At 49.1% G+C, this 27,132-nt stretch overlaps 1 protein-coding gene across 3 annotated transcripts in view; it reads right to left on the bottom strand.

Moving 5' to 3' along the window:
* Positions 1-1,933: 1,933 nt before the first annotated feature.
* The window catches only part of BLM (BLM RecQ like helicase), an 865,782-nt gene continuing 840,583 nt past the window's right edge, over positions 1,934-27,132 (bottom strand). For all 3 annotated transcript variants that reach the window (XM_069624186.1, XM_069624184.1, XM_069624185.1), the window contains exon 21: positions 1,934-2,451. In XM_069624186.1, the coding sequence (XP_069480287.1) occupies positions 2,259-2,451 (193 nt within the window). In that variant the 3' untranslated portion in view covers positions 1,934-2,258. The remainder of the gene's footprint in view (positions 2,452-27,132) is intronic.

The raw sequence follows: 27,132 nt of genomic DNA, 5'->3' as shown, positions 1-27,132 counted from the left end.
TAATTGAAATAAACAATACAAGAACTACTCAAAACCTTTGAGAAATTAAGCTGTGCGCACTCAACCAAACATGGGAAATCGACATAAGTTATGTATAATGCCACCTCTGTGTTTCCACTTGCCAAGACATGTGAAGGTACAGGAGTGCTCCCAGGTATGTAATCTATTTTGAAGATTTCATATTGACATGTCTTGAGGCCTGGCATTGTTGTAGTCTGTCCAAGATGTGTGACAGACTGCTGTTCTTTGGGATAATTAAATCGTGGGTTGACCATGGCTAAGAGGGACTATACAAGGGTGAGGATCAGGTCCCCATCATAGATCATTTGCTTGCTGATCCTGCCCTCCATGTGTTTGTTCTGGAACTGCTCTTTGGTGTTGGGCGGTACAAAGGCCACACAAGTGCAGGGGAGGTCGCTGGCCACATTGGAAAAGCCAGCAAAGTCCTTCCTAGACACAAACGCTCAGGCGAGACAACCTGGGCCTGTGAACCCTTTGTGCTACGCTCTGCTGTTTGTGCTGCCTGCTGGGCAGGCTGATCTGTGGACTGCTGGAGTGGAACCTCGGCAGACTCATGTGGTGACTGATGTCCTGCCTTTAGCTCATTTAACTGGGCATCTGCACGAGTACTGGGCTCGGCCTCAGTACACTAGAGTGGGCTGCTACTCCCTCCATGGTGCTGTGTTGCATTGAGTGTGGTAATTTTGATGAAGCCCGCTCATCCGACCTGCTGCATGTTTGACATGGGGAAGAACCTAAGTGCTTTTCACCTCTTTTCATAGTGCTATTGTGACCCCACCTCGGACTTGTTGCAGATTGTAGCTGGGGCTAATTGTAGACGCTGTCATTGTACTTAACTCATGCCTATCACCCTTAACTTGCAGATTGGTTTTAGGTGGTGCTAATTTTTAGAGGTGTGTTCAGTCGGTTTCATGATTTCCGCATGCATCAATGTGCATACACTCCAACCAGTCAGTTTGCCATGCACCTTCACCCAGGCGTTTTCCCAGGTGAGTGCTGCTGCCCACGACCCTCCTCGGCCTTGATTTTCTATTTAAAATACTTTTTTTAACCCCCCCCCGCCCCTGCGTCCACGCTTGCTCCCCTGATCCTCTTTCCGCGTTGCTTGAAATCTGGAATAGCGAGCTCCTAGATTATAACTCCATCCAAACGCTCACCTCCCATAGCTCTATGCTTACTCTCTACTCTACACAAACACACAATTAGAGTGCAGCTACATCCCACGAATATCGGCCTAGCTGCACACATAAGCGTCCTAAACAGGCCTGATGCAGCCAGAACCCAGTCTTGGTGTCCATCCTCCAGACTGCACACATTCATCTGATAGCAAATACCACCACAGCTAATGCTAGGCTGCAGCTACCACTAAGCAATTGCATCGCTGCACACAATTGGTGAACCCAAACACCCTATAACACCTTACTCTCTCTACTGACCTGGACTACGGTCCCCGAGGGCGTTCAAGCTACTAGTGATTTGAGGTCATACCAATGATATATAGAGCGCTATATAAATGCCAAATAACTTAACATAACATGCGATTCGTTTTTGCACGTGATTAGAACCTAAGATATGCACAAAGCATTGGTTTATGCAAGGTTAATCTGCCTGTGTAGATTCTCCAGGTGTTTCCTATTTGTGTATAGGAATGACCTAAGGACTTACAAGAAATGCTCACATTTGAATGAGTAGGTTACTAGGAAGAGGTTAAAGACACGTAAGAGCGATTTTTCATTAATTTCACACTTCCAAAGGTAATCAGAGACCCCCTCTCTTGACCTTGCTCAATGCTAATGGATGGAGGGAGAGGGACTATTATACAATAAGTGACCCTACTACAGTGATTAGGCTATTGTACATAAACTGATATGATTTATGACTGCAACAAATCCTTTATTTTAAGAACTCCATCCCAAGGAGAGAAGCCAAATAAAACATTTATTTAAATTTCAGAAACACTGCCATGTTAAATGCAGGTGGGAATGAACATACCAAAAGGTACGCGAGTGACGGTTTAACAACATATAAAAGTAACCAAATGCACAAAAGACATTTATAGCTTAAAAGTTTTACAGTCTTAGGACAAAAGTGGATTCCACTTAAGATAATTCTTGTTATAATAATAATAATATTAATAGATTTTTATAAAACATTATGTACATATCCCATTGTGCCTTTTCCACTTCGCATAACTTGCTAAAACGTAGTCCTGCAGATTTGCTGTATGTGGAACCTCCTCAGGTGGGCCAGTATGAAGGCTTAGGGAACCGTTTGTTAACCTGCGGCATTGGCAGAGCCATGAATCCAGGCGTTTTTCCCGCTCCAGCTTTGAAACCAAAGTTAGCGGTGCTGACCGAAGAACCACCACCATTTGATGAATATGTGGGTTTTGAGGCAGATGACGATCTGGGGTTGCTGGAATTGTATCCGCTGAAATATAAGAACAAGTTGAATTGATTAATTCCCAGATATAGGATTTCATTCCATATGAAGACATCTATTATTTTGGCTCTGGAAATGGAGGTGGGCCAACGCTAACGAGTGAACTAAGTTATTCGCACGAGTCTACATTTCCTTGGGACTGGAGGGTTTCCTAAATTGATATGAATTCTATGTATAACATTAACACAGCAGTGTTAAATGTATAGCAAAAAGGAGCATCGGAACAACGCATCTTACCTGTAATTCTGTTCTATTCTGCCTCAACCAATGCATCAATGGAAGCTGAGCCCTATACGCAAAGGCTACCTGTAGGTAATGTGCGTACAAGAACCCACACACGCCTCTCGCCCAGAGATCGTTTTCAGGCTCTTGAGTACAGCACATATTCACCAGTGGTATGTACATACACACAAAGACACCTAACATCCCCACTTTCACCCACGCCTTTCAACCGCAGGGCTGGTTGGATTGCATGCGATTGTATGAAAGATACTAATGCAGGAGAAGAACAAGTTACTTACCCCTGGTAACGTTCTTTTGATTAAGTGTTCCTGCCACATATTCCTTACCTTAGATAGATATTCTCTCCAGCTTAGCTGCTTTGGAAAACATTTTCCGTAGAGGGCGCTGTGTGTCGATGCAGTCGGCTCGATGTCCCTGGAAGGCGTCCGCTTTGAGGTCAACACTGGTACATATAACACACGCAGGGTCCGTTAGCTTCAGTTCTGTTTTTACAACCTCATGCACAATTAACGGCATTAGTGTGTCCAAGACAGTAGAAGACCTTGAAAGAGTGTAAGGTGTAATGCACTGAATTTCTACTGCGGGGCAGGCTGGGAGGGGCGATGAGGAATGCGTGGTAGGAACAACCAATCGAAAGAATGTTATCTAGGTTAAGTAACTTGTTCTTTAAATGGATTGTGTACCCCCACGTATTCCTTATCTTAGATAGACTGCCAAAGCAGTGTTAGGCTTTGGAGGAGGGAGCAAGAATTTTAGATGCAAATTTAAGAAATGGTATGGACAGCATGTAAACTGCCTTAGCAAATCCTCCTTCCTGACCGGAGGAGTCCAGACGGTAATATTTTGTGAAAGTGAGAATGGAAGACCACGTGGCAGCCACGCGAATATCATCTATCTGTACATCAGAAGATGTTGCCATGCCCCTTGTGCAATGGGCCCTGAGCCCTTCTGGTGGATCTGTCTCAGCCAATCTGTAGCATTCCGTAATGCCCAATATGATCCATCTAAACAAAGTTTGTTTCATAGCAGATAGTCCCAACTTGTGACCCGTGTATAAGTTGGACACCCTGACTTAAATTAGCCACCCTGGAAATGTAAAAGCAAAATGCCCATCTTGGATCAAGTCTATGCAGTCTCTCCTCATCCTTGCTAGGATGTGGAGGCGGATAGAAAGATGGTAATAACATTTTCTGGGATAAATTAACGTCTGATGCAACTTTTGGTAGAAAAGTTGTTTTGACTTTAAAAACTACCTTCTCCTGAAATTAAATAGTATATAGAGGCTTACAAGATAGCCTTAAAGCACACAAATGAAGCATCTCGAAAGGAGCGCACAAAGAATTTTAGTACAAGATAGAGGTCTCAAATCAGGACTTGAAATGGAGATAGAGAACACGTAAGTGAATCCCTTTAGGGATTGTATGACTAATGGATTCTTGAAGGAACAAGTTACTTACCTGTAACTGTTGTTCTCCAGCATGGGTCTGGCATGGATTCACATGCTCATGAATATTCCCCGTCGTAAGGCTGGGAATCCTCGGTAAAGAAAAAATCAGTATCAGTTTCGTTTCTGATCTGTCTTTCTTAGTAGTAACCAATCACTGAGTCATACTGCCCCCTGCCAATGACTGCCCTCTCCCTAAGCCCCTCCCCTGGCAGCCATCCTCAGATTTGGTAGCACGTAAAGTGGCAGTATGACCAATTGAAGAGCCGCAGAGGGGAAGGAGGGAGGGTTCGCATGTGAATCCATGCCAGACCCATGCTGGAGAACAACAGTTAAAGGTAAGTAACTTGTTCCTTCTCCAGCATGGGGTCTGGCATGGATTCACATGCTCATGAATATAAGAATACATAGCAGTATACACATGCACAAACACGGGAGGTGGCAACAGGCTCAACATTAAGCAATACAACAACTCAACATTAAGCATCTCTTACCTCCTCACCAGGCTCAACTTAAGCGAACAGGTTGCACAGCACTGCTTGGCCGACCCTGGACTCCTCCCTGGAGTCCCGATCGACGCAGTAGAATCTTGTGAAGGTGTGTGTCGACCTCCACGTAGCAGCCCTGCAGATGTCCAGCAGGGGCACACCAGACAGCCACGCCGTGCTAGCAGCGATCGCTCTGGTCGAATAGGCTCTCGGACGGCCAGGCAGCGGTCGGTTTGCCAACCGGTGACAGTGCATGATGCAGCCGGAGAGCCATCTGGAAATGGAAGCCTTCGAGAGAGCCTTCCCTTGATTCACAGGTCCAAAGTTCACAAACAAATGTGATGTCTTCCGAAAACTCTTCGTGCGGTGCACATAGAACTTCAGCGCTCTAGCCACATCCAGCGAGTGCAAAGTCCTCTCGGCTGGAGACGAAGGGGACTGGAAGAAAACTGGCAACACCAAGGGCTCGTTGAGGTGGAAGTCCGACGGCACCTTGGGCATAAAGTAGGGGTGCATCCTCAGCACCACCCTTGTGTCGTGAAAAGTCAAGTAAGGAGGCTTGCAAGATAGGGCCTGAATCTCTCCCACTCGTCGTGCGGAGGTGATGGCCACGAGAAATGCTGTCTTCCACGACAGGAACTTCAACGGCGCCGAATGCACAGGCTCGAATGGGGCCCCCATGAGCCTGGTGAGCACCACGTTGAGCTCCCACGCCGGGGCAGGGGCCTTCACCGGCGGGAACGATCAGAATAGTCCCTTCATAAATTCCTTCACCAGGCGATGAGACCACAAGGACGCCCGTCCTGTAGTTCTGGTGTATCTGGAGATGGCCGCCAGATGTATCTTGATGGCGGCGTGAGCCAGTCCAGCTTTGGCCAGCGACAGTAGGTACGGCAATACTTGAGGGGCCGTAATCCGTAGAGGGTTAATCTTCTGTGCACGGCACCAGCCAGAGAACCTCTTCCACTTATCTCCATAGCATTTGAGAGTTGAGGACGCCCTGGCTTTTGCAAGAACCTCTCTGTAGTCAGCCGGGATATCGTATCTTCCAAACTCTAGTGCTGCAGGAGCCAAGCCTGCAAGTTCAGCGACTCTGGGTCGTGATGAAGAATGGCGCCTCCTTCTCTGGAGAGAAGATCTGCGTCCGTCGCCAGCTTGATAGGTGGGGACGCTGACAAGTCCAGAAGGTCCGGGAATCAGATCTGTCTCGGCCACGCCGGTGCGACGAGGATCATCCTGCACCTGGTCCTCTTGAGCTGGTTGATGAAACTGAGCAGCAATGGCAACAGATGGAACGCGTACAGGAACAGGCCGTCCCAAGGGAACGAGAAAGCATCGCCCATGCTCCTCGGCTATGCGAACCTGCTGGTGAACCGATGGGACTTGGAGATCGTCGCCGTCGCGAACAGGTCGATCTGGGGTTTGCCCCATCGTTGAAAGAGCCGATCCACCTGGTCCTGGCGTAGTTCCCACTCGTGGCACGAGCGCAGCTCCCTGCTGAGTGAGTCGGCGATGGTGTTTTTTATTCCTGCCAGGTGGAAGGGAACCAGAAACATCCCCTGGGCGACGGCCCAGTGCCACAGATCCTGGGCCTCCTTGGATAGGGCTGGGGATCTGGGTCCTCCCTGCTTCCGGATGTAGTACATCGTGGTGGTGTTGTCGGTGAAGATCCTCACCACTTTGTCCTTGAGGGACGGAAGGAACGATTTGAGCGCCCAGAACACGGCTCGCAGCTCCAGGATGTTGATGTGGAGAGACCTCTCCTCCGGGAGCCAGAGGCCTCTTGCGTGGAGATCTCCGGTGTGGGCCCCCCATCCCTCCAGGGAGGCGTCCGTCGTTACCGTCTCCTGATACGCCGGGGCCTGAAAGTCCATGCCTGCTATGAGGTGCGCACGGGCACCCCACCATAGAATCGCCCGACGGAACTCCTTGTCGAGTGGGATCCTGTCTTCGAAGCTGCCCGCCGCTTGAATCCAGCGGGCGTTGAGGAACTCTTGTAACGGACACATCCGAAGTCTGCAAAGGGGCACAAGGTAGATGCATGAGGACATCATCCCGAGGAGGGACTTGATGGACCTCACTCTGGCCACATCCGTGGCTACCAGGCGCTGCATCTTGCCCAAAATGGCCTTCGTCCTTTCTTCTGACAGAGATGTCAATCGCTTCACTGTATCGAGCTTCGCTCCCAGAAACAGTGCCACCTGCGATGGGACCAGATGGGATTTGGGGTAGTTGATGGCGAATCCCAGCTCCGTGAGCAGGCGGACAGTCCTCGCTGTGTGTTTGACGGCGAGTTCTCTTGACCTTGCACGGATTAACCAGTCGTCCAGGTAGGGGTAGACGTGGATCCCTTGCAGGCACAACCGCGCTGCCACAGGTGTGAGGCACTTGGTGAACACCCTGGGTGCCGACTTTAATCCAACGGCAGGGCTCTGAATTGGTAGTGACGCCCCTGGACTATGAATCTGAGGAACTTTCTGTGTCCTTTTAGAATGGGGATGTGGAAATAGGCATCCTCCAGGTCCAGTGACGATAGGAAGTCGCCCTCCTCCAGCTGTCCCAGCACGTGCTGGAGGGTGACCATCCTGAATTTATGTGCCTTGATGTACTTGTTCAACCAACGCAGGTCCAGGATGGGCCGCCAACCCCCTGTCTTCTTTCCGACGAGGAAGTATCTTGAGTATACTCCGGAGCCCTGGAGCCTCTTGGGGACAAGCTCAATGGCACCTTGCTTGAGCATCGCCCTTACCTCCAACAGCAGTTGAGGGACGTGATTCTCCTTCCTGGCCACGGGAGGAATGCGAGGACACTTCTTTTGACATTCTAGCGAGTGTCCGCGGGCCAGGAGGTCCAGCACGCAACGGTCGGTGGAGATGGACTTCGGTGGGGGCCCGACGCTACGGCCGGTTCAGTCCTGCTTGGAAGAGGCCTTGCCGCCTTGGCCTCCTTGCCGACGGCGGCGAGACCCTCCTTGCTTGCCGCGGCCTCTGTAGGCCTTCTGGGACGAGGAGCAGGCCGCCTGGCGGTAAGTAGAAGAGCACCGCTGGATCCCTTGGAGGCTCCCTGTCTGCCTCCGGCGCTCCGAAAGGGCCGCCGTTGCTGAAGGACTCCTAGGGCTCGGGCTGTTTCCGTGTGTCTTGATGGCCTGGAGGGACTCATCCACCGTCGCCGCCGACGATATGACTCATCGTCCCATGGAGTCCAACTTCTTGCCCTCGCTGTCCGGCGGGGAAGTGGAAGTTGAAGCCGCCGCACCCGCTGTACGGCGTGGCCGGGCCCTGAGGCACAAGGGGGCAGCATCGGGGACCCGGTACTTCTTCTCGTACCTGTCCCTTTTGGCGGGTGTCGTGGAAGGGTTCTTCAGGATAGCCAGCCCCTCGTTCCAGATGTCGTCGAGCAACGGCACAGCGAGGACCGTCTTTCTCTTGCCCTCTCGTCGTTGGTAAAGAAAACCTTCCTTTTTCGGTTCCTCAGGGCAGAGCTGGAAGAGCTTGGATGCCCTGGCTATCATGGCATGAAAAGAGCCAATTTCGTCGGGTGGAGAGGCCCGAGGGGGGGGGGGGTGATGACGGGATGTCTGTTGTATCATTGCTGCCGCCGTCGTCGTCCGTCCCCATCGCTGTATCCGTCGCCGTATCCTCCCGAGGGTCCGGCGAGGGGGATGAGGGGTCCACAGGCCTCGTGGGCACGAAGGGTGGCGCGGGGGGACTCTCCTCCGCTTGCTCGGAGGGCTTCCCAACGGTCCTGGTTCTGGATCCTCCGTCGGGGTCCGTGGGAACCTCGTCCTTATCTCAGTACATAAGGATTGGATCGCCAACAAAATGGCCGCCGAGCTATCCTGGGGCTCGGGTAATGGCATGCGACGGATGGGATGGCTGCTCCACTGGGCCCTCATCGTCGCCATCTTCGATCACATCAGTGGGAACCTTCCCCTGGGATCCAACCTTCTCAAACCTCTCGTTGAGGCCTACGAACCTCTCGTTGAGGCCTTTCACGGTTTCCACCGGAACCTCCTCGGAGGCTGAATCCGAGTCCGTAATGGCCACCGCCACTCCCCACCCCGTCTTTTTCCACCAGGGTCTTCACGGGGGTCTTAATGATGTCTGGAAAGAGGATTCCCTCCGCGGTGGCAGGGAAACTCTGGGCCCCGAGACCGCCTCCACTGGCGTAGCCTCTGCCGGCTTTGCCAGGGCCGCTGCGACGACCTCGATAGAGGCCTTTGCCGGTTGGATCAAGGCCCTCACCACCTTAGGTGCGTCCTGGGCCTTCGCTTTGGGGGGAGGGTCATCGCCCGCTCCCCCTAGGCTCCCTTCGAGATCGACTGGGGCCTCTCCAGAAGCGTACCCGGGTTCTCGGACTTCCTCTTCCCCGAACCAGAGCGCTGGCTCGTGGTTGATCGTGCCGGGGAAGTCTCGCCCTGCCTGGCAGCCGAGGAGCCCGACCTTTTGGCGCTCCTGGTGCCCGCGGTGCTTGGCATTCTGTTGGGCCCCCGTCGCCAGGGCGCCCTCACAGGACTTAGAAGACCGCTCAGACTTTTTCTTCGCCTTCTGACCTGCTTTTCCCTTCTCCAGCTAGGCGGCGCGGCAGGAACGACGATCTTGCTTGGTCCTTTCCGATAGGTTCTAGCAGAAACACAGTCCTTCTCCACATGCGTCTTGTCCTCATGAAGGCATTAGAGACATCTCGAATGCTCGTCCTCCTTGAAAACATTTTGCAATCCGCATCCTGGACAGCTCCTGAACAGCTTGGATCCGGGCGCCGAGCTTCCCTTGTCCTGGGCCATGTCCGTTGAGGTAGGCCACAGATCTTCTGGAATCCTCCAAGAAGCGTAACTCGACAAAAACTTCACCCTTGAGGGGTGTAGAAGAATTCCGAAACGGGACCCCGTTATCGGAAGTAGAAACGGTGGAGCTTGAGGCTTGATAAAACCGAAAAAATGAGAAAATTATCCTGAAAAAGCGTGAAAACGCAGTAAAAGCTCGAGAGATAAAGCACGAGGACTCCCAACACTTGAACGTGCGGTAAAAATCTGAGGATGGCTGCCAGGGGAGGGGCTTAGAGAGAGGGCAGTCAGCGGCTGCGGGCAGTATGACCCAGAGATCAGTGATTGGTTACTACTAAGAAAGACAGATCAGAAACGAAACTGATACTGATTTTTTCTTTACCGAGGATTCCCAGCCTGACGACGGGGAATATTCATGAGCATGTGAATCCATGACAGACCCCAGGCTGGAGAAGTAGGATACCTCCTCTGATGTGCGCGATTGAAAGCGCTGCCAAGAATCCTTTAATGGTCCCAATCTGGAGACCCAGATTTGCCAACTGTAACAAAAAAGATAATACCATAAGTGTACTACATTGAAAAGGGTCCACAATCCTTTTCCCTGCACCAGTTATCGAATGTCTTCCAACGGTAGCGGTACAAGGATTAGATCCTGGCCTTCTGGCCGAAAGAAAAATCTCCATTACATCATCTGGGAGGTCTCAATCCTTATATCTCAACCTCTCAGAAACCATGCGTGAAGGCTGAGTGTCTTGACCTCTGGATGGAGAACCCAACCCTGCTCTAGCGAAATAAGGTCCTCTCCTTGTGGAAGACGTATTGGAAGGCAGATGGACATGTCCAGAAGGTCTGGGTACCACGTCCTCCTGGCCCAATCCGGGACGATTGGGATAATGGATTTCACGAACTTTCTCAACCTCCTTATCACGTGAGGAATGACGGGGACTGGAGGAAATGCGTACAGGAGTGCAAACTCTCAGTCCACTACGGATGAGTCCTCTAGACTAGAGCTCCTCTTGGGAGGAAATTCCCTGGAGCAGTACAGTCTGCACTTCTGGATGACGCTGGTCGCGAATAGATCTACTTGAGGGGTTCCCCAAAGGTCAAAGATCTATTGAAGGACTTCCTGAGCTAGTTCCCACTCAGGGGAGACTGTGCTTTGCCTGCTCATAGCGTCCTCCACTGTGTTCTCCTCTCCGGCTAGGTGAACTGCCGGCAGGGAGATTCCTTCTTGAACTGCCCAGAAGCAGAGCTGCATTGCCTCGCTGCACAGTGATAGAGATCGTACACCTCCTCTTTAGTTGAGGTAGCACATGGGCACTGTGTTGTCTGTCATTATCAGGATATTCCTTCCCCATACAGAGGGCAGAAAGCCCTTCAGCGCTAGTCTGATTGCCCTCAGCTCCAAAAGGGTGATGTGTAGTTTGGACTCTCTTTAGCTGGTGGGATTCCTCAAGTTCTTTTCTTTAAGAAGAAATTATCTTCACACACAACAAAAATATATTTTTTCACACTACATTCAAACCGGAGCAACCAAAGACTCTTCTACGATGTCGAGCACCGTTGGCCCTAAAAATAAAATCCTTGCTCAGGCACTGTGGGACGTGCGGCCTAAATTTTTTCATAAAAGGTGACAGGCATGTAGACTGCATATACTGCCTATACCCTAACCATTCCTCTGAAGAATGTGAAATCTGTCAGGGTTTCTCTCAGAAAACCCTGAAAGGCAGGAAACATCGAATAATCTGGTGGCTAAATGAAGAGGCATACCCAGGGTCGGAGGCAGGCTTGTCAAGGAGTGGGAGAGTTACCACCCCCTCTGACAGGGGTTCGCCATCAAGCCACAGGTCCATGTGAGAAGAACGACCTATGAAAAAAACCAAAAAACAGGTGAGCCTAAATCGTCGACGAGCCAGGATAAGTGCCTCACAAAGACAGTCTCCTACTAAAAAGAAACCGGTTAGCAGCGAAGGCTCCTGATCCACATCTAAACAGTCGACAATCCCGTCGACGAAAGTACCATTGTCAAAACAGATGGATAAGGGCTCACGCCTGTCAATCACGTCGACCTCCCATTCGTCAAGAACATCCTCTCTGACAAAGGAGAAGCATAAGACCAAATCGTCCACGAAGACTCCACCTTTGTTGACGAAGAAGAAACACCACTCGTCCTCAGAGTCTTGTACTTCTAGAGAAGGGCATAGATCCTCCTCTGGACAAGAGTCGTCCACGAGACATCCTCCGATGATGTAATCGTTGATGATACATACTTCGACGACATCGGGACATCACTCTTCGACGATGAAAAAAAGAACATCTCCAGGGAGTGAAGCAGTAGAACACCCCCATCAACGAGTTCTACCACAGTTCATCCTGAACAACCTATCCTACAGCTACAAGAGGAAAATATACTATCCTGTAGTAAAGGAATACTGTGAACTCCAACTGAGAAACCAACAGAGCCCAAGCAACTCCCGCTAGGTGTCACCCATAAAATACACCAAAATCATGCCTGATGGAATCCTACAACATGGAAGAACATCTGACTTTGAACCTGCTAATAGGATTGGCCAGGGGTCACGGATTCGGATCACGAAGAATGCATGATCCAACCCCATGCACAGGACAGATCTTCCATTCGGCTCCAATAAAAAGGGGAAGGAACACCAGTAAGACTACAGAGTGTACCCCTTAGGTTTCCCTCTACACCATCGGGAACAGGAGGTATGACAGCAACATACCCTTTTATAAATCTGCAATCTCCACTATCTCTGCAAGTACTTTCAACTCTTTTTATCACATGGTTAAGAGCATAAAGGCTATATTTGCAATACCCATCCTAGATCCTGTTTTGCAAGAGGGGTTGCGAACCATGAAACATCCTTCCTCTGAACCTGCAGAAAAGGAAGACTAGCCGAGAAATTCAAGGCACCGGACACAACCCCAAAATGTCTAACCTCTCAACTCTCTCCGGAGTCAGTAGTGTCCGCTGCACAAGTCGCAAAGCACATGCACAACACAAATGCGCTACACCTATGGAGTATGAGGGCCAAAAAATCAATGCTTTTGGCAAGAAAGTACTAACCATCGGGGTAACGGCCAACACCCTGGCTATAGCGGCTAACTATGACCGCAAAATGTGGCACCGGTTGGCTCCCATATTAGAGAATGTGCCAGAGCAACAGCGAAAGGAGGCCACGACACTTGTAAGTGAGGGCGAGGAGACCTCAAACCACAGTATCAACATTGCAGTGAATCTCGCAGAGACGGGATTCAAGCAAATTAATAATGAGGTCATCCTGAGAAGACATGGGTGGCTACGCTGCACCGACTTTAGACAGGAGGTCCAGCATAAGGTCATTGACATGCCATTCGAGGAGCAGAACATTTTTGGCGACAAAATTGATGAGGCTCTTAAGGCAATGAAGGCAGACTCTGATACTGCTAGATCATTAACTGCCTTACAGGGCAGAAGGTCTTTTCGCCCTTTTCGGGGAGCCTCAGGTTGAATCAGGCTGTCTTCCGCAAAGAACAAGAACTACAGAGGATCCGGCTATTACTCCCAGGGATATAGAAGGAACTACCAGTCCTCCTAACGCAGCAGGGATTACTGCCAAGCACAACACAAATGTGAATCGGCCATCTCACAGAGAGGTAGGCAGAACAAAGCCCAGAAATGACTGCCTCAAAGGCACACCAGCGGGAGGAAATGTGGCGTTTCATTTCGACAGGTGGTGAGCAATTACAAAGGACAGATGGGTGCTGGTTGCCATCCAACACGAACATCTGTTGGAACTCACGAACACAGAAACCCTTACCTCCTGTAACAGTGTCACATCCACTCCTTCGAATTCTCCAACAAGAAGTGCGTCAAATGTCAAAAAAATGGGCAATAGAAAGAGTTTCAATTTCGAGGGGAAAAGGGGTATACTCAAGATACTTCGCAGTAACAAAGTTGGACGGGAAGTGGCGTCCAATCCTGGACTTAAGAAAATTTGAACAAAAACATCAAGAAACAAAAGTTCAAAATGGTCACACTACAAGACGTCAAAGGCCATACAGCCTCACAAACTTCAAGCGGCTTTAGACTCGAAAAACGCTTACTTTCACATCCCGATACATGCAAGACACCAACAGTATATCAGATGCAAGTTCGGCGAAAGTCATTACCAGTTCTGAGTCCTTCCATTCGGCCTCAAATCAGCCCACAGGACTTTCACCAAATGCCTAGCACCAGTGGCCGCTTTCCTCAGAAAACAGGGCCACCACATCTACCCATACCTAGACTACTGGTTGTTTGAGACCCAACACATCAAGAAACCGTGACTTCTCCGAGACAGACAGAGTGCAAAATGAATAACCCTGGCATGCTCTTTCATCCCAAACAAACAAATCAAGGTGTGCAATACATGGCTCTATTTGGGACCATGCCGTCCTGCATTCCACTAATACCCAATTGCAGGCTACACATGCGACCGGTACAGCGATTTGCGAGCTACCAGATAGTTCCAGACACAAGGTTCCTGGAGAGATAAGATAACTATCACCCCTGCACTCTCAAAGTCACTGAAGTGGTGGGCGGTCCCCGACAACATCTCAAAAGGGATGCCACTAGTAGAACCGACTCACCAACTCACGATCGTGACCAATGTCTCCATGGCGGGTTGAGGAGCTCACCTAGGCAAACACCAGATGAAAGGCCTGTGGACTCCCGAAGAATCGACCCTACACATAAATGTCCTGGAGCTGCGAGCGGTCCATTGGGCCCTAAAGTCTTCCCTTCCACTGATCAAAAATTCAGTAGTGTGGATCCTCCCGGACATTACCACCACCATGTTTTACCTGCACAAGCAGGGAGGAACAAGATCAAACACCTTGTCTCAGTAAGCTCAAACCATTTGGCAGTGGTCCATTCACAACATCACCACTTTGCAAGCATTCCACCTTTCTGGGGATTCACAACCAATAAGCACACACCCTCAGCAGGGACTCTTCACAGTCCCATGAACAGCGCCTTCATGACAACCAAATAAACAAGATCTTTGCAGCGTGGGACCAGCCTCCTCTGGACCCCTTTGCCACAAGGTGCAACAAACAATGCAAAGAATTTGGAAGCAGGTTACCACACCCAAGCTCAGATGGGGACACATTCTCATTCCCATGGAGCAGCATCTTCGCATATGTGTTCCCTCCATTCTCGCTGATCAGGAAGACAATCCAGATGATCCATTGCAAGAAAATCCTGGTGGCACCATACTGGCCCAGACAAACCTGGTTCTCGTATCTAATTCAGCCATCTGCGAGCAACCCAATACATCTGGGGTCTCACTTCAACCTCCTGTCACAGAACAACGTTGCAATTCTGCATCACGATCAAGGCTCCCGCAAGCTGACAGTGTGGCTCCTGATCACGCCGAATTCAGCCACCTACACATCCCGAAGGAATGCCAGAGCATACTAGCAGCAGCTAGGGCACCTTCCACTAACAACTCCTACCACCAGAAGTGGAAAAGGTTCTGCGCATGGTGTTTGCGGCAGTCCAACTTTCAACCACTGGCCATAACACCACAACAAATTCTTCCCCATCTACTGAAGCTGGCAAAGGAAGGTCTTGCGATCTCCTCCATAAAAGTACACCTGGCAGCAATCTCCAAGTTCACCAGAAAAAGAGGAAAACCTCCTTCCTACGGTGAACGGCTGCTCAAGCACTTTCTAAAGGGGCATTTTCGCGTTTTTCCATCGAAGAAAAGAATTCCACCAGTGTGGAGCTTACATCTGGTCTTAGCCGCAACATGAACCCCAGTTTTGAACCTCTCTTCGGTGCACATCAAGTTTGTGACCTGTAAAGTGGCGTTCCTGATCACCATTACGTCCTCCAGATGAGTCTCTGAACTACACCCCTTAGTGGTGGACCCTCTGTACCTCTGATTTGCAAAGGACAAAGTAATCCTCTCCACCAATCCTCACTTTATCCCGAAAGTGCCATCGGAATTCCACAAGAATGCAACAATCACCATACCTACATTCTTCCAGAACGCCACCTCCCCAGTGGAGAGAGCTTTGCACTCGCTAGGCTTAAAAAGGGCGTTAAAATTTTACCTGGTCCGGACAAAATCCTTTAGAGCAGTGAGACAGCTCTATCTCTTTTAGGCTCTCGAACAAAGGGAAAGCCATCACAAAACAGGGCATTGCAAGGTGAATATCCTTGGCGATTTCTTTCTGCCACGCAAACTACAGCTAGGGCAGATTCTCCAAGGGCCACAGCGGCTTCGCCAGCTCTCTGGTCGAGAGTGCCCATCAAAGACATTTGCCCGGTGGCAACATGGGCAGTGCCTCACACATTCACTAGGCACTATTGCCTCCAACAACAGCACGTGGAAGACCTGCAAATGGGATGATCAGTCCTCCAACGACTGTTCCAGTAAGGCAAGCCCTGCAGCTTCCTGGGCTTTTGTAATTACGTATGTATACATCTGGCATGAGTGTAAAAATGCAAAGGTTTCAAATCTTTGTTTGCCAGGTTTTTTCTCCTCCAGACATGTATACTGCTATAAAATCTATTCAAAACATGTGAATCCATAAAAGATCCAATGCTGGGGAAGGGACTCGTTCCTTACCTGTAACTCCATTTCTGCAGCGTTGGTATCTTTCATGGATTCATATGCGCCCGCCAGCCTTTCCCTCCAGACAAACATCCTCTACAGGGGGTTGTCCTCCAGCTGTAGTGGTTAAAATCTGAGTGGAAGCTGCTGGGGCGGAGTTAAACACTGGACGTCATATTGGTGGGGACAAAAAGCACCCACAACAATGTCATTGGGACACTCAAAATGTCGTTTTTCAATAGGAAAAGTACTAAATCAAAGTAACCGGGGATTCCCAGCCGGACGATGGGGAAAACTCACAGCATGCAAATCCATGAAAGATACCAACGCTGGAGAAATTGAGTTACAGGCAAGAAACTACTCCTTATTATCCCTGTCTGGCGGAATGGTTGGATAAGCCGCTTGTTTAGAAACAGATGTTGCCACCTGAACAATCAGGCTCTATGGCGTAGGATGTTTTGACAAATATTCAGGATCTGCGCTGGAAGGTTCATATTTCTGTGAGGTTTTTATTCAGCGCTGGACTATATTCAGGAACCTCCCAATTTGCCTTAGCCCTTTTTTGTAGGGCAATATGGAAAGGAAGTACAGGATCGTTCGGAGGACCTTTATCTAATATATTCGTCAAGTCATCTTGCTCGAATGGGGGTGAGTTTGCCCCATCCTAAGAAACATAGTATAAGAGGCATCTGCGTGGTCTGCCGGTCCGGTTGGCCAAATTCTAATTCAGGTGACGTGTCGATGTCACTTGCATATTGGAGATTTTCATACAAGTCCTTTAACCTGGACTCCTCAGTGATAAAAGCCACTTGGACGATAGGTGTACCAAATTGTAATCCAAAGGGAGGAGTATCTGGGTCTGAAGGCTTGTTTTCATCATAAATCGAAGACAAAGATTTGAAAAAATCCTATCTAGGTTAGGTTTTGTATGATTTTTCAACCTCCTTAGAGGGCAATGAAGCCTTCATGAGAAAAGGCGCTGATGGTTTCGACACCAAGGACGTCGAAGGTTTTGGCAACAGTGGTGTTGATGGTGTTGCCGGTTTTGACACGAATGGTGCGGATGTCCTCGATGACTTTGGTGTCGATGGAGCCCTCGAGGGGCTGCTCGAAGCCCGACTTGGAGTCTTCGTTAACTTTTCGTCTAGTCGAGACCTCAATGGTTCTCGTGGGGTTTCTGGCTTACATCCCGGGCTCAAGGGCACGCAGGATTTTGCCTTAGCCCTTTCCTTGTCGGCTTTAATAGGCGCAACATGAGCATGGCTTTTAACCTTCTCTTTGGAGGTGTTCAGAACCTCCTTCTCGAAGATCTTTAACATTACTTGTCTGAATGACTTCCACTCAGCCAGAGTTGACGATTTGGTTCGGCATGTAATGCTCCTCCCAGGCGATTAATTGGATGAGGAGGTGGAAGGTGATCTATGTCGCCTTTTCATCGTCTTAGATGAAGATTGGTGAGAGCCACTGTCACACATCGGGGTCTGAAAGACCCGCGCGCTTCCTCATCACGCCAGGTGAAACAGACCACTTTCAAGGTACCTACCAAAGTCGTGACGCTTCGCCACAGTATCCGACGTTTCTCAGCCCCTTACTTCTCTCGGTGGCGGTTACCCTGGAGATTGGGCTCAACAACATCAAAGGTATCGACAACCCAGCCTTTGCCTACAACTCCCAGGAAATCTACTTTTTGCGTGTAGTTCTGACTATTCGGAACGTGAGCTCTGACAGGCTTACGGCGCTCCGCCTCCTGGGTATATTAGGCACTGCAGCGGGAAGGACGCTGCTTCTGATTAAAGTTGCAACCGGCATCCGAAGTTTCGTCTTCTGTGCCTTCCCAAACATTGCCTTCCCGTGTACCAATTCCTGTTTTTCCAATTACGGACTGCCTTGAGACTTCTCAATTCTTCTGCCTTCCTGTGTACCGGACCTTTGCCTGCTCTATGGTTTGCTTGCTTCCTGATTCTGTACTGTCTTCTGCTTACCTGTGTACCGGACTTTTACCTGTCCAACGGATTGCTTACTTCCTGATTCTGTACTGTCCTTAGCCCGCCTGCGTATCAGATCTCGCTGCCTGTTTACTGGATTGCCCTCCGTTAAATTCTTACTGTACAGAAACTTCTGTCCTGATTTACCTACCACCGCCTTCAACTGGTTTTCCTCACCTTCCCAGCTGACTCCAAGTACTGGGTACTGTTTCTTCTTCAATTCCAGTGTTCTTTTGTGGATTCCGACTCCATCCCGTTGTTTTGGATTTGCTCCCTCAAGTATACGCAAGGACGCTTTGCTGATTGTACACAAAGACTAATTTCTGAAAGTGCACACAGGGACGCGTTGCACCTACCCGTATCTAGTGCGCCCCTCTTGCCGCCCGGGTATAGCATCCCTACTAACCTTCCTGTTTATTGTTTTGTACCTCTGTTGTTCTAACCTGGATTGATTAGGTCATTTCAATTCCTGTTCTGGTAAGACTTCCTTAACTTTTCTTTATTAATTCCTATCTGAATCATCAAAATAGAAGTTAATCTCTTTTCTGTACTTACAGGGGAAATTCCATTTCTGTTCCTTTTCGATTACAAGGGGAGTGGGTGACCCAGGTACTTTCTGCTTTTGAAAGGCTTTTTTCTTGTGGTGATCTTTGCTCTTTCCAAATATTTACCAATTGTCTTTCTTTTAGCTGGGTCCGTGGCGGTGTGTTCTCCCCACTCTTTTGGGTGATCGGTCACTCAGTCTGTAAATTAGTGCAGCTGAGAGTCATATCATCAAAAAGAGCTTATTTCCCTCAACAGAGAGGAGGCTCAGGTGGAGGCTCCATCTCGAGCTCTTCAAGCAACATCCAGTACAACCTTCCTGGTTGCTTGCCCGAATGACTCGCCGGCCGGTGAGTAACAGCTGCTCCAGGATCGAGAGCGCTTTTTGGACTTTTTCCTTCGAGGAGAGTCAACCCTCGACTCGGACAAGCACTTTTCCGACAGAGTCGTCAATGGGGATTTAGTAGGGGGCCTACCCGCAGCTAATTTCCTTTTCGCTCTTTCAACACCTTACAAGTCATAGACTGACAGGACCCACAGTCTGCTGTCTGATGCTGAACGCTCAGGCACTCCAGACACACTCGATAAGGATCCGTGAGAGACATCTTAGCTCCACAATCGTGGCATTCTTTGAACTCGGTTTTCTGGGTCGATGGTGTTGAAGACGAGGCTATCATTATTAGAAAATGTTGCAGTTTCACTGAAACCGAAGGGTGCCGTAATTTCTCAAAGCATCAGCTATTGCGGAAAAACTGGCGCTTCGCATGCTATATGTACCAGTAATGAGGTCAACCTCGAGACGGAGGCCATTGAGGGACATTGCGTCGGAGGAGTTTCTCTTCAACAAGGGGGAGGCTCCGTTGTGAAGACTAGAGGGGTCAAGCATGTATTGGACCATGAAAACCTGAGGTGGGGGGATGGGGTGGCTGAATCGATTCACTCGAAGGATGGTCTGAAGGTGGTAAAACCCCAGGGGCCGCTACGGATGGGGAAGGGAATAGTTTCTTACCTGTAACTCCATTTCTCCAGCATTGGTATCTTTCATGGATTCACATGGTTAGAATATTCCCCGTCGTCAGGCTGGGAATCCTCGGTAAATTATATAGACCTTTTCCATAGGAAAACTTTCAACACTTTTGTGTCCTATCTACGTCGTTTTGGGCTGCGTACGCCTGCGCTACTAGAACGTAGAGGTATAAGTAGCCCCGCCCCACGGCTCCCTCAGATTTCGACCCCCAAAGTAGTATGGGGAACATCTGGTTTGCATGCTAGGGGAGGCCGGCGGGGGCATGTGAATCCATGAAAGATACCAATGCTGGAGAAATGGAGTTACAGGTAAGAAACAATTCCCTTCTCCAGCATTGGATCTTGCATGGATTCACATGCTCAGAATAGATTGTATAGCAGTATCCCCCATAGTTGGAGGTGTGTATGAAAAACCAATAACACTATAACCATAAATGCATATTCGCCATGGCTAAACTTCAAATCAAAGTACTTGAACAGCTAAAAAAACAACACTTTAAAGTACATTAGCCGAAGGATATACCCCCTTTATTGGGGCCTACCTTATTGAAACAGGTGCCGTAGGACTGCACGACCCATCTGTGTATCCTCAGCATGTTGTTGTTCGAGGCAATAATGCCGGGTAAACGTATGTGGTACCGACCAGGAAGCCACCTGACAGATATCTCCCAGCGGAATCCCGGACCACAATGCTTCCGACGAGGACGAAGTGGATCTCGTCGAATGGGCTCGTGGATGTTTTGCCAGCGGTTTCCCAGCTTTTGAGTGGCAAAAAGAAATGGTAGATGACACCCATCGGGACAGTCCTTGTTTTGAGATTTTTACCTTTAGCCGATTGGCCATAAGCCACAAATAGCTGTCTTGTGTCCCTGAGATTTTAAATGCGATGGAGGTAAAATTTCAGGGCTCTTCTCACGTCCAATATATGGAGAGTCCTCTCCGCAACAGACAAAGGTGTTGGAAAAAACGTTGGTAGCACCATAGAAGAGTGCATAGCCACCAGAAAAGCCAGTTTCCACGATAAGAATTTCAATGACGACGATGACATCGGCTCAAAAGGAGCCTTCATTAGTGCTGCTAGAACCATGTTAAGACTCCAGATCAGAGGAAACTTCTTTGTTGGAGGAAAAGTTCGGAACAATCTTTCATGAAATGTTTAATCAACCGGTCACTAAACAATGGAGTTGAATGTCTCTTCCGAGTAAATCTGGAAATGGCAGCCAGATGCACTTTTAATCGATGAAAAAGACAAACCTTTCTGAGCCAGGAGTAGCAAGTATGGTAGAAGCTGCTCCGGTGTGATGTTAAGTGGATGTAAACCTGGCTGATCCCTGCACCATATACAGAATCTCTTCCATTTGTATGTATACAAAGCGATTGTGGACGGCGCCCTTGCAGCTTGCAAAATGCGACGACAGTCCGATGGAATTGCTAACATACCAAACTCTGAGAAATCAGGAGCCAGGCTGTCAGACTGAGGCTGTCCGGGTCGTGGGTTCCGCTGCTGAAAGATGGAGTAGATCGGAGAACCACACTTGTCTCGCCCAGTATGGGGCCACCAGGATCACCCAACATGGATATATCTGTGGATCCATTGCAGCGTCCGACATATGAGTGGAAACGGGGGGGGGGGGACGCATACATAAACTTGTCCGTCCACGGAAAGGAGAACGCTTCCCCCAGTGAGTCTTGCTGTGGCCACCTGCTCGCGTATTGTGAGCACTTCCTGTTCTCTCTCGTTGCAAAGAGATCTAGGGCCGGACGACCCCAATTTTCGAAGACACAGTGTAGTTGTTGGTCGTTCAATTCCCATTCGTGTAGTCGATTCATCTCTCTGTTGAGAGTCTGCTTGCACATTTTTGACTCCTGGTAAGTAGAACGCCAATAGATATATCCTTTGGCGGAGGGCCCAATGCCAGATCTCCTGGGCTTCAGTCGACAGAGTCCTGGAGCGAGTACCTCCCTGTTTTCTCAGGTAAAACATCTTTGTCGTGTTGTCTGTCATTATCCGTACATCGGATCCCTTTATGCATGGTAGAAAGGACTTCAGGGCCCAACGCACTGCCCTTAACTCCAGCACGTTGATGTGAAGGCTGGACTCCTCCGATGACCACCGACCTTGAACTTGAAGGGAATCCAGATGAGCTCCCCATCCAGTCAGAGAAGTATCTGTCACCACTGTCATCTGGAATATAGGTTCCAGTAAGGGCATTCCTTTTGTTAGATTTTTGGAGATTCTCCACCACTGAAGTACCTGCACGAGCTTGCTGTTGATGGTCAATTTGTCCGACCAACGACCTTGACTCTGTGCCCATCGATCTGTCAAGAATTCCTGAATGGGCCTCATGAAGAGACGACAATTGTTGAATAAGGGTATACAGGACGCCATGGTCCCCAGCAGGGACATGTACCTTCTTACTGACACTCTGGTGTTGACTTTCCATTCCGATGCTTTGTGTCGTAGTTTCATAACTCTTTCGACGGATGGTTTTACCAATCCTGACTGCGTCTGGAACTCCGCCCCCAGAAAGACCAAGGTCCTTGATGGCGTTAAGGAGGACTTTTCGAAGTTTATTGCAAAGCCCAAACGCTGTAGGAGGGTCATGGTGGCATTCTGACTCTCCCGTGCCCTTTCCGGAGATAATCCCCTTACTAACCAATTGTCCAGATATGGGTACACATGATGACCTTCCTTCTGTAACCAGGCGGCCACTGGAGCCAAACATTTCGTGAACGTCCTGGGAGACGATTTTAGTCCGAATGGGAGGACCTTGAACTGATAGTGGGTTCGTCCGACGACAAACCGCAGAAATCTTTTGTGTCGTCGACGCATCGGGATATGAAAGTATGCGTCTTGAAGGTCTAGCGACGACAAAAAATCTCCCGGTTGTATCAATCGGATAACCTCTTGCAGTGTAAGCATTTTGAACTTTAGATTCTTTAGCAGCTTGTTGAGAGCCCGCAGATCTAGAATGGGACGCCATTTTCCATTGATTTCTTGACCACAAAGTAACGGGAGTACACTCCCTTTCCTCTTTCTGCCACCGGGACCAGTTCTATAGCCCCTTTCTGTAGCATAAGCGTCACTTCCTGCACCAGTATCTGAAGATGGGATTGTGGCAAGAACACTGTTGGAATGTGTGGCGGCTTGTCCTTGAACTGTAGAGAGTGACCCAGACGTATCGTGTCCAAAACCTATTGGTCCGTTGTTATGCGTTCCCACTCGTCGACGCGACGAGACACTGCCTCCCAGGACGTCTTGAAACTTGTCATTGCTGGGTTTTTGCCCGTCGATCCTTCGCTGACGATGAGTAGGAGCCTCTCCTTCTTGAGGACTGATAATCTCTGCCTCTACGAGTAGCTTGGGCTGCTCGTCTGTAGCCTTGGGAAGAGTAGGAGGGTCTACTGAAACCTCGGTCTCTAGGTGATCCAAACCGGGAGTTTCCGGAAGCTCCTCTGAAAGGACCGAAAAATGTTGGCACTCTGGAGGGCTCCGAGTGACCGAGCAGTGTCAGAGCCTTCTTTCATGCCCTTCAAGGCTTCTTCCACTTTCTCGCCAAACAGTTGTTCCGCTTCACACGGCATGTCCAGCACCTTGTATTGCACCTCCGGTCTAAAAGTCGTGCACTTAAGCCAGGCTTGCCTTCTTAACACTATGCCGTTATTGATTTGTTTAAAACCAGCCTCCGCCAGGTCGACAGCGATATTTATGGAGTGGACTTTGTGTTCCTCTGGCAGATGGTCCAAGATAGGAGCCAAACGATGCCACATCTCTCTATCATACCGCGCCATAATGGCCAGGGAGTTGGCTGCTTTTACTGTAGTCGCACCGACTGACAATACCTTCTTTCCAAACGCATCTGGTCTCCTGGCATTGTTGTCCGGTGGGGTCATGCATTTGTGTTGCGACCTCGCTTTTCTGGCCGCAGCAGCGGACACCACCAAATCCGGCGAAGGTTGAGACGTCAAGCACTTGGGAGTTTACTCCGGAGCCTTGAATTTCTTTTCTAACCGTCCTTTTATCGCTGGTTCTGAGAAAGGATGACGCATGGTCCTCAACCCCTTTTGCCAGGCATGGTCCAAAATGGGGATAGCAAACATCAATTTCCTTCTCCTGCCCATATGATCGAAGAGAAAGCAATCTTTCTTTACTTCTTCCGGTGCTAGGCCAAATTCCGCACATGCTTTTCCCATCATTGCATGGAAGGCCCCGATGTCATCCGGCGGTGATGGTTGTGCCGGGCTCTTTGGAGTTTCCATTTCCGCATCTGACTCCCATGTTGGGTCCCTTCAGGGGGATAATGAGACGTCTGAAAGAGACCCTTCATGTTCTGACTCCGACTCCGGCAGTTCTCCCTCCTCCGAGTGTGGGTGAGATCGAGCCTCCTCCAACGGGCAAGCTGTAGGCATTCTGGTCATCGAGCGAGGAGCCGGGCCTGGTTCGTCGACGACCGGCGTAGCCTGCGGCACCGTCAGGACACTAGTGTGAGGCAACTGCGTGTCCAAACGCTGTAACAGCTTCTGTAACGTGTTCAACACCTCCAGGGACAACAGAGACTGGGGATTCAGCAAGGAAGAGGCGGCCGGGATGGCACTTCCACTCGGGAGCTCCACCGAACTGGTTGCACGTAACCCCAGATCGGTCAGCTGTACGATCGGACCACGGTCAACCTCCGCCGACGAGATGGAGAAGGCTGCTTCTGGTTGCAACAAGGCCTCAGGCAAGATTGGGTCGAAAACTTCCGGTAGCCAACCCACCGAAGTTGCCACCGTCGACGACGACATTTTCTCCATAACCCCTGTTTGACCCGCCGAAGTGATCGCGGGAAGAGCAGGCGCAGATGGCAAAGACGACGTTGACGATCTGGCCATCGTCGACGACAAAGTTTTTGGCGCAGAGCCTTGGGGCATACTCGCCGGTTTTGAACTCGACTTGTGGGGCGACGACATTCGACTCGAGGTAGAGCCATGGCGGTCTCCCGAGGAGGATTTCAGTAGACCTTTTCTCTCCTTTTTTGATGAGGAAGAAGATGACGTTTTCTTTGACGAAGACTCCCTCGCAGGATGTTTATCAGAGGGGTGTTTTTCCGATGAACGTGGTTTCTTCGTCGGAGGTCTGCCGACGCAGAGCGACGAGGGGGCACCCGAGATTTAGATCGCGAGGCAGTAGAGCCTACCTCCGATGCAGGGTACGCACCCGCCCCGTCATTGAGCCAAGTTACCAGACGTCCGTTTCGGTCCTTCAGGGTCTTCTGGGAGAAGCCTTGACAGATCTCACACGTGTCGTCCGAATGATGAGGGTGAAGACAGTAAATACAGTCCATATGCCCATCACCTTCATATACTTTCTTAAGACCGCATGTAGCACATGGACGAAACAACGCTTTTCCAGACATCTTCGAGGGAAGTCGAAGAAGAAATACGCACAACCTAGCAACAATAGTAGATACTCGAGGTAATCCCACTACTTTGGAAGACGGTTGAAATCTGAGGGAGCCGCGGGGGCGGGGCTACTTATACCTCTACGTCCTAATGGAGCAGGCATACGCGGCCCAAAACGACGTAGATAGGGGCACAAAAGTGTCGACATTTTTCCTATGGAAAAGGTCTATATAATTTACCGAGGATTCCCAGCCCGACGACGGGGAATATTCTAAGCATGTGAATCCATGAAAGATCCAATGCTGGAGAAGAATGTGTTGCACCCCCCTCAACTGAAGATGTAACAATCAGACACGCTCCACCTATAACATCCACCTATAACATCTTGTAATGAAACTCTACCAGTGGTATTATCTGATTAAGCATCTGATGAAGATGTGCTCTCTATGTATACGATACCTTTGCAGCCTATGTCTGTTCTGAACAGAGGCTTCCTGTTCTGTATCTTATGCTCGCTCTATGCCAATTGTAACCACGAAAATCTATGAGAAGAAATCTGGACCGAGAAATTGTCAGCAATAGCGGAAAACCAAGAATCTATCCATGGAATCTCTCGCCACTTTCCCTAAGAATCTATCTCTACTCCAAATAAAAGTAATAATCAGTCATCAAGACAGTTTTTCCACTCTTTTCTTAATCAGCCCAAGGTTAAGGCAGCTCTTTCGAAAACGACTTCTTCTACTTCTTAATTACATCATACTTGAGTCAAAGTGGATGTACCTATACATTCCAATACTTCAATTTAGGGGTTGGCTAATGCTGGGCCGGGGAGTACTTGCTTGATGGCTGAGGATTACAAGGATAGCGTGAAGGAAGTCACTATACATGGAATCACTAAATCATGTTTTGTGAGGTCTGCAATAAATGTAGGAATGTATGATAAAATTCAGTATGCTCAACAAGTGGTTCCTAGTGGCTCCCTTTCCGATTAGCCCATATTGATAGGTAAAAATGGTGATGCAAAGCTGGCCCTTAATAGTAAATCAATAATCAGCCATACGTTTTTGCATTAAAATCACTCCTCATGGCTGTTGAGCCAAACTCCTCCTTGTCGTGATGGCTTAATAGGGGCAAGAGATACGTCTGAGTATGCCAATAGAGAGGTGGATCATGGCTTAGTACGAGTGGGTGGGCAGACACCAGGGAAGTTTTCCACTGTGGGTGATGGTATCAAATATAATAGAACAGCTAAAAGAATGAATTTGCCACACCTTAACTTAACATCTGTTAGGGGTCTTTCAAGTAAAGCCCAGAGCAAAAATCAAAGAGTTGATGGTGATTTTAATCAGAATACTAGAACCCCATGGCCCAGGCTCCCGGTAGATCCTGATACGGTAAGAGCATGAGGCAAATATTCTGATCTATCCCAATTACGATGGAAGGTAAATGAGAGCGATATACCAGAAGAATTGTTATATGGTATTATATTTGAAGGAATACTACCGGAAAATTGTTCGGTGGATCAGAGAAGTACTGTAATCTTACAGTTGCTCTCTGTAATTCAGGCTCTAACCGGTATATCCTCTTATGACCTACAAAGGGTGGACTTTATTGATCGATTGAGAGTACATCGCTCCCTAGTCTTTGTAAAATCAACATTTTTGTTTGAATGCATTATGAATGAGTGTGAGAACTTTAGAGTTCTTGATTTTGACATTTCCCAGCATTTGTGGCCCAATGTGATAGAAAAAGATGCACGTGTGGAGGAGTGGGAGTCAGATCCCAGGGTGGAAATTCAATGTTTGAAGAAGATGATACAGACTTCTGAACAGACAAATAACTGGTCATGGTCATTGAAGGCATCCTGACAAAAGTGAACTATGTGTGTATTAGATATAAATATGAAAATCAGGTATTACCACGATTTCTTGGAACACTAGGGTCTCATGCAACCTTTCCCCAAGGTTGAGATAGGTAGTAATCTTTAAACATTTACAATTATTGCCCTTTAGAAGACTTGGCTGTTGGACGTACCAGCTATGGACGGCTACCATATCTCCTGTCAATTGGCCAAACAGGGATGTTGTTGGCCGCCCATTTGGCGGTCTGCTTATAGGTGTACGTTCCTCCCCGCAATTCAGTTAATTGGGTCAAATGAGGTATGCAATGGAAT

The sequence above is a fragment of the Ambystoma mexicanum genome, chromosome 11 (genome assembly GCF_040938575.1).
Source record: "Ambystoma mexicanum isolate Mex_15411 chromosome 11, UKY_AmexF1_1, whole genome shotgun sequence".
In the NCBI taxonomy this organism is placed as follows: Eukaryota; Metazoa; Chordata; class Amphibia; order Caudata; family Ambystomatidae; genus Ambystoma; species Ambystoma mexicanum.
The sequence above is the reverse complement of the archived record's forward strand: the minus strand, read 5'-3'. Positions and strand labels throughout refer to the sequence as shown.